Raw genomic sequence first — 7,976 nt, 5'->3', positions numbered from 1 at the left:
CCCTATCCCCCTGTGTAAGTGTGTGCGCGTGCGAAGTGCTTCCCGCCATTATGTTTCTATTTGTCTGCCAGCACAAGAAAGACACATACATCATTAAAGGCTTCAAATGTATTCAGTATTGTATGAACATAATTGGTGGTTGGACATCACATCCTCTATGGGGGTCCGGGGGTATGCCCCCCCGGGAAGATTTGTTTTTACATTTTAATATAAAATGCTTCAATCTGGTGCACTTTGAGCACACAATGACTAGAGACTAGATCTAACTCTAAACACCCATATGAAAAAGATCGTTTTACATTTTAATAATCAAATAATTGAACATACCAATAAACTACCATAGCCAATAACACATATGTAACTTATTTTATTTTTGTTGTTCATTTACATCACTTTCATCAGGCAATTTTTTAGTTTAATATCAGATGTCAAAAGAGCATGGCACCTAGTAATGAATGTGCCAAATGTCTCCACTTCGTTCCACTGCCCCAGTGACTTGAATATCTTGGGTTCTGCCACCCTTCATGCAGATCTAGATCCCTCCGCTTCGCGTCGGGCTCCTGATCAGCCTGTCGGGTGTTCTTTTCCCCATAATGACCGCGTCGCTGCACATTATCCCTTACAAACTAGCTAAGTTAGCTAGATGTAATTCATTCTTAACTGTAGGCTTTTATCAAAGTATTAATTTACTTAATCTAAATGTAACAACATTTTAAATTATAATAACTTACATTTATGGCGTTATGACCTTCTTCTTGAGGTGATTGTGTCCAAATAAAGTTATGTCTGCTTCAACTTGCTGTTGTCTGTCTTGTCAGGCAGTTTTCCTTCAGCTCTGAAAATGACAGCTTTCCCGCGTATCGGTGGCTCGAAGTTGCCGCGAGCGCTAGGGGGCAGCACTTATAATTCTTTTAATATAAAAAAAAAAAATTATTATTTTTTTTTTTTATCTGCTTGGGGGCTTGCGCCCCCTAGCAGCGGCGCGCATATTTCAGCCGCTGCTGAAAACATATAGGGGAAACACTGCATACACATTGTCAGAAGCCTCTTCTTCGTGACTAAATGCCAGCTTCCTCCTGCGCACTAATATGGTAGAAAGTAAATAGTTCCCACATGAAGCTGCTCTCACCACGGTCTGTGGCTGATCTGGGTGAGGAAACCACAGGCGTGATGCCTAGGTCTGTTGTGATGGAGAGAAAGCAGACATGTATACAGCCTATATCTCCAACACTCTGTAACTTACAGCAAAACTATTTCAATTTTATAACGTTTCTTTTAAAGGTTTAGAGGGAAAATAAATGTTATAAATCAAATGATTATTTTTTGCACATTACATCTGCAGACTTTTTTCACCCTTAATAGTGCATAAACTACAGATAAGAAAGTGTTATGTTGTTGTATTGGCCATAAGAGGCATGTACTATCGAAACTGGCAGAAAAAAAGGTTGTCGCTCTTTCCTAAATAGATTTTCTTCCCCTATTCTCTCCTCCGCCCCTTCAGAGATCTGCGCCGTCTCCCGGATCTCCAAGAAGGAGATCGGCAGATGCTTCAAGCTGATCCTGAAGGCGCTGGAGACCAGCGTGGACCTGATCACCACCGGAGACTTCATGTCCCGCTTCTGCTCCAACCTGGGCCTGCCCAAACAGGTGCAGATGGCGGCCACCTACATCGCTAGGAAGGCGGTGGAGCTGGACCTGGTGCCCGGCAGGAGCCCCATCTCTGTGGCTGCAGCAGCCATCTACATGGCCTCCCAGGCCTCCGCCGAGAAGAAGACCCAGAAAGGTGAGGGCCGCTGTGATCACACTGTTCAGGGACACAGGTTGTATTGATTTAAATAAATCACACTTAAATATTCACTTATACTGGTAGAATAGGTCCTTGTAGGCCAACGTTTTTGCACCCAGTCCTGAAACTACAGAACACTATTTGGGCCAGGCATGAGGGGGGAGAGGGTAGATTCGTATGGGCTCAGAACAGTCTCATAATACACACATGAACACAGAAGGATTCACACTTGTATTTCATGGTCCGCAAAAGGATTCACAAATGTGTTCCGTTTCATATACATGTAAATAAAATCCAAACACAGAAAAAAGTTTTACATATGTATTTTTGATCCAAACATATTTGTTTTCCGTTTAAATCCCCTGAACCTGCAAACACAAACCGCTTTCTGTGCACGGATCGCTGTGCATTCGTGTGTGGGTTCTTTGAGACTCCCCTGACGCTCACCCGATTCGTACTTGTAATTTCTCTCATCTATAGCCAATCAGATGTCTCCTCCAGTCTAAGCCAATCACATGAGCACGAGGGTAGGATTTATTGCGTTCATGACGTATCGCTTCATATACGCATTTTGTGCAGTCCGGTCAGCTCGCTAAACAGAGAGCGGAGCATCAGGTGATCATGCAGAGCTGCGTGTCTCCGTCAGACTCAGCATCTGATCTGATCTCTCTCTCGCGTCCGGTTATACTTCACTCGCGTTTATGGCCATATCGATCAGATCCAGCTCTCCTGATCGGCCTTTATAGAGAGCACCGATCAAACTATTAAGAGTGAATATCGGCCGATAATGACCGGCGGGGCTCCCCACGTTGACAGTTCACTGTCTAGCACTGGCTTCGTAGTGCACTGATCGATTAGGCTAAGCTAACCTAACCTGTATCTGCTCCCTCCACACTCACAACAACTTCATACAGACATAAATAAAGCAGCTGTATTCGCCATACAGGAAACACACATTTAAAACGGTTTTGCCTGCCGTTTTTGTGTACACACATATATTTATATTCATCAATGGTTCGGAAAGTGGCGTTGTACCGTAATAATATAAAGGCATGTATTTGCCTGCATTTCCTGTTCGGAAAGTTGCAATGTACTGAGATTAGCGCCTGCAGGCAGGCTCCATGGACCTGTCAGCTCCAGACTGCGCAAAATGCGTATATGAAGCGATACGTCATGAACGCAATAAATCCTACCCTCGTGGGGCCGCGCTCATGTGATTGGCTTAGACTGGAGGAGACATCTGATTGGCTATAGATGAGAGAAATTCCAAGTGCGAATCGGCGGGGAGTCTCAAAATCTCACACACAAATGAACAGCGATCCATGCACAGAAAGCAATTTGTGTTTGCAGGTTCAGGGGATTTAAACGGGAAACAAATGCGTGGATCAAAAATACATATGTAAAACTTTTTTCTGTATTTGGATTTTATTTACATGTATATGAAACGGAACACATTTGTGTGTGCATTGAAAAACACAAGTGTGGATCCGAAAATACAAGTGTGAATCCTTCTGTGTGCATGTGTGTATTATGAGACTGTTCTGAGCCCATAGATTCGTGGTAGAGAAACTCCCTCTGAAGGGAACACAGGGATGTTTGCAGACCATTTACATGCACTAAAACCTATAGAACACACTACAGGAGAGTGGAAACCCAAAAATCTACTAGATAAATGTAGTGGAGTACATACTGCAATAAAATAAGTGAAGTGAATTCTCACAAAGGCGGTAGTTGAGGGAAATGCATCACTCGAGGTAGAGTTGTTCATTTAACACCTGTGGTCTCAATATTAAAATGGGTGATGCTGAGTCAGCAGTACGCCCTAATGGTCTCATATAAATGTCTGTAAAGCTTCCTCATGCTGGTCTGGATGGGATGCCTCTAGCAGTTTATATCTGAATGAATCTAAACTATGATGCTTCCACAGAAATCGGGGATATTGCCGGCGTCGCAGACGTTACGATCCGACAGTCATACCGCCTCATCTACCCCCGCGCCGCAGAACTCTTCCCTACAGACTTCAAATTCGACACACCAGTCGACAAGTTGCCTCAACTGTGAAGCCTGCGTACCCCCCCAAACAGCCTCGATATTTCTGTGCTGTGCTTACAGGATTGTATTCTTTCTTTAAAATCGTATTTGTGTTGGATTCGGAAGACTTCTTGCCTTTGCCGAGGCGCCCTCACAGGAATAAAACGGACACATTCCAGTGCTTAAAAACCAATGCTTGCAGACTGTATATATGTCCAAGTGGGAACATGCATTTGATGCTTGCAATTTTAGGCTGTTTTCATATTGTAAACATAAAACTTAGTTTTTTGTAGAAAAATGACCTGGTTCTATTCTGTTAGAATTGTTCCAAGTAATTTAAAAAATAAATACAAGATTTTCATCAAAGCATGGAAATCAGCTCATGGTTTGAATAAAATTGTTGTTCTTTTCTACTCTGGTCAATTACACATAAAAGACAGGTTGCTTTCAATATCAGAAATCCACTATTACAAATGTTTAATTTGTGCATCATGATGGGCAACGACTGCAGAAACAACTTTCTCTTTTTATACACCAGGGCGAGCAGTTGTGACATGAGTATTGGTGTACCATTCATAACGTTTTTCATCTGTTCTGGCAACATGCACAAGCGAAGAATACAAAAAAAAACTTTGTACAATCTATTTTCATTAAGAAACGTAGATAATTAAAAACTATTGATAAAATTAGTGCTCTCAGCTTAATTGTGTACATACAGTATGTATATATAATATACCTGCCCCCCTGTAGTGATTCATATCAACAGGCCTCTGCTTATATGCAACAAGTCACCAGCTGGTTCCACTGTGGGAGCATTTCAATGGCATGTCCAGAAAAACAACTCCACCATTGTCTTCGCTCCATCATCAGAGGTTTCCTTTACCCATGAGGAGTTTGTATTCTGCTTCAAGAGGGACAGGACGCATTTGGTTTGGTTAGCTTTTAACTGAGCGACTCACTTTGACTGAGGTAACAAGAAAATGCTGTCAGGACCTTTACAACAAGCTGTTCATTCAGGAAAAATTAAATTAAAAAAAGATTGAAATACAACTAAACTCTCGCCAGAAGAAAAAAAGAATGAATAGTTGTTGGATCTTTAGAACTGAGTTTAGGTGGATGTCTATTGAGGCAGCAGAAACAGACAAAATAATCTTTAGCATTAGCTCTTCTTGACAAATGCTTTTTCTAAAGTCCTAATTTAACAAATAAAACCAAGTATTGGTTATTAGTGTTAAACTAAATAGAATCTGTTATGTGGGTTTTGCAGAAAAGGAACCAAAAAGGAAATGTAGTGTAAAGACTGTTCCTTTTACTTCAAGTGAGGAAGCAGCAGTAGTAGTCAGGATGGGTGTTGTAGCTCAGTGAGAATGCTTTGAGCACACTTTAAATCCACTGAACAGCCGGCAGAAATGTCAACTTTTGAGATAAGACATACTTAAATGATTGAGGGCTTTGCAAGTAAGAGGAACATCAAATATATATGACTGAATATAATCTGTACAGATCCAAAAATACTGGATAACATGATTGTGATGCCGTCTCCTCGGAGTTCATATGAAAAACATTCTCAGTGGTCAGACAATGGACACGAAGACATGCGCAGAAGGACGAAGCTTCACTCTCCGACAACAGAGTTTCTCTTGTTTTCTTAAAAAAAAAGTTCTTCATGTGGATTAAAAAAACATGTGGAGCTTCTTCTCAATGGCAGAAAGCTTGCGGCTCCTCTTCAACGTTTTGGACGACGAACACTTTTTTAAGGATGGTGTGAGCTATAGTCCTCGCTGCGCTGGTGTGTTTGTGGTTTGTGGGGTCCGGTGGAGCTAACACCAGTCGGCGATGTAATCAAAGTCAGAGAACATATTCTGCTCGTCCGAGTTGAGCGGCCGAGGCTCCCGGGGCGGGGTCAGGATGGGGGCTTCAGAGGTAAACTCGTCGTCGAAGTTGCTGACGTCGTTGGTGCCCTGGATGGTCGGCACGAACGGGGGCTTCACCTTCTTCGCTAACAGCCCGTTCCAATCCATGTTCTGACAGAAAGACAGAGAGAAACATTAGGGGGTTTGTTCAGTTCAGAGCGTCCAGTTCGATTGTGATTATATATTATTATCATACTGCGAGCACTTCATATCCCTCCACTTGGGACCCTGTCCTCTATTTCCCAGTGTTGTGCGACTTTGAAAGAAATTAGCTTCTGCAAAATCAGTGCACTTCACGTTTCTTGTGCCTCTTTCTTAGCGTTTTCAATGCCATGCAATTTATAATAGACATCGGCGCTGGAATTCGGGGGCAACTTGATAATGTGATGAATTTGCGTGAAATTTTTTAAGGTTAAGGTTTCTAGATCAACCGGACCGTTAATGTCCTAACAACGACAGCTCTGCTATCAATATGGGATATAGAAAGATGTAGTGCCTCCTGCTTATCAGAGTGTAGCAATTAAAGGGTGTTTCATGTTGTCGTTGCTGTGGACCTTCTTAAAACCTTGGAAAATGCCGTTTAATACTTTTTAATAGCCTTACATTTCGCTAAATTGATTTATCAACTTTCAATACTTTTTAAGACCCCGCGGACACCCTGGTATTGAATGTGTGTGCGCATACAGGGGCGCCGTTTGCCGACAGGCAAGGCAGGAAAGTGCTTGGACCAGAAGGGGGCCCACAAAGAAGGTAGATTAAGAAGGTCCACAGCAACGACAACATGAAACAACCTTTAATTTACTGCATCGACATGTCGGGGAAACCCCCTCAAGGGGGCCCCATGCATAGCGCACCGTAAGAAACTGCTTCTTAATTTCAGTTTCGATGCTCCGCTCCGGGGGGGGGGGACTTTACTGGCATTGATCCGGGCCAGTGACCTTGCATACAATTCACAAGTGGACCTTTAATAAAAAAGTTTGAGTACCCCTGCCCTAGAGGATGTGTCGTCAACCCCCCAATTCAAACATGTTCATACAATGCTGAATACATCTGAATCCATTTTGATGTATATTACCTATGTCAATACGTTTCTGTTTTTGTAGTGTATTTGTCTTTTGTACAGATTTTTCCTTTATTCTTGATATATAAAATCTCACCTAGGGCTATGACTCCATCCTAGGGGAAACACTGAGGCTATAGCTAAAGTTAGAGGATAATTGAAATGCAAGCTCATTGAAATATAGGATAGTTTGCTAGCACAGCCTTTCCCAAACTCTGGGTCGCCAGTTAAATGCATTGCTACACATTTGCGTTGCAAATACAATTTTTTTTATATTTTTGTATTTTATTTTGAAAATGAAATTATGCAATATTGAATGATTTAATTTTCTAAATACAAATAAACTAAAAATAAAAGATTGTATTTGTATCAGGTCTGACGCGTCCCCCGCGAAAGTTTGTTTATTGTCTGTTGATTAATCCCGATCGTACATGATGGCAAAAAGAAGATACAAAGAGGAGTTTTTAAACGTTGGCTTCACAAAAGCTGTTAGAAATGGAGAGGAGCGGCCTCAGTGTGTTTTATGTGGAGAGGTGCTCAGTAACGAAAGCTTGAAAATGAATAAATTGGACCGGCATCTCCAAACAAAACATCCTCTGCATCGGGACAAATCGAAGGATTTTTTCATCTGCAAAGAAGAGTCGTTCAAGAAGCAGTGTTTTGACGGCGGAAAAGTAAGTCACTCATTTTAATCATTTGTTTTGTGTTTTTGTGAGTTTGTCAGGGTCTGTTGTGAAATTGTTTCATTAATGCAAAGTTGGATGAAATGCCGACTGAGCCCCGGAGCGGACCGCAGCTGCGCGCTCCCGCGCTCTACTCGCTCCCGCGAGTCCACTACATTCTGCAGCGGCATAGAGCGGTGTTTCAACTTTTACTAGCCTGAAATGTTTTTAAAACGGCCGGGAGAAAAACAATAACCACAGGAAGATTAGAGGGAAAGTGACAGGCAGTAAGAGAAGGAAAGCGAGAGAAAGTATCAGCCGCACGGACGTGACTGCTGCAGTGTGATGCACATAGGAATACATATGGGGGTTATTCCCTATCTTTATTCAAGAGCGTGGTCTTTAAATTTGAGAGCATACTTTATTGATTTCACGTTCAGAACATGTATTTCTTTCCCTCAAACCCTGTCCTCACACTCAAATAGTGCCTGCTTGCACTTATGGCGCGTTTCCACTGCAGCGGG

The 7,976-nt window shown here is 42.2% G+C and overlaps 2 protein-coding genes across 2 annotated transcripts in view; one reads left to right on the top strand and one right to left on the bottom strand.

The window, feature by feature from the left end:
- The first annotated feature begins 1,113 nt into the window (after positions 1-1,113).
- On the top strand, positions 1,114-4,209 carry LOC104959537 (transcription initiation factor IIB-like). The gene is made up of 3 exons (XM_010787441.1): positions 1,114-1,150; positions 1,412-1,783; positions 3,714-4,209. Exons 1-3 carry the CDS (start codon positions 1,114-1,116, stop codon positions 3,845-3,847), a joined length of 543 nt encoding a protein of 180 aa, XP_010785743.1. The 3' UTR covers positions 3,848-4,209.
- LOC104959528 (serine/threonine-protein kinase N2-like) overlaps positions 4,033-7,976 on the bottom strand; it is a 10,820-nt gene continuing 6,876 nt past the window's right edge. The window contains exon 12 of the mRNA XM_010787429.1: positions 4,033-5,841. Coding sequence (XP_010785731.1) covers positions 5,638-5,841 — 204 coding nt within the window. The 3' untranslated portion in view covers positions 4,033-5,637. The remainder of the gene's footprint in view (positions 5,842-7,976) is intronic.

Source organism: Notothenia coriiceps, unplaced genomic scaffold (assembly GCF_000735185.1).
Source record: "Notothenia coriiceps isolate Sejong01 unplaced genomic scaffold, NC01 NC01_scaffold00001171, whole genome shotgun sequence".
Taxonomy (NCBI): Eukaryota; Metazoa; Chordata; class Actinopteri; order Perciformes; family Nototheniidae; genus Notothenia; species Notothenia coriiceps.
The sequence above is the reverse complement of the archived record's forward strand: the minus strand, read 5'-3'. Positions and strand labels throughout refer to the sequence as shown.

Bases quoted from the DNA above. Each gene is read 5' to 3' on its own strand.
- LOC104959537 (XM_010787441.1), top strand. From the start codon at position 1,114: ATGAAGCTGCTCTCACCACGGTCTGTGGCTGATCTGG. The intron at 1,151-1,411 runs GTGAGGAAACCA...ATTGGCCATAAG, and splicing joins ACGGTCTGTGGCTGATCTGG to AGGCATGTACTATCGAAACT. The intron at 1,784-3,713 runs GTGAGGGCCGCT...ATGCTTCCACAG, and splicing joins CGAGAAGAAGACCCAGAAAG to AAATCGGGGATATTGCCGGC.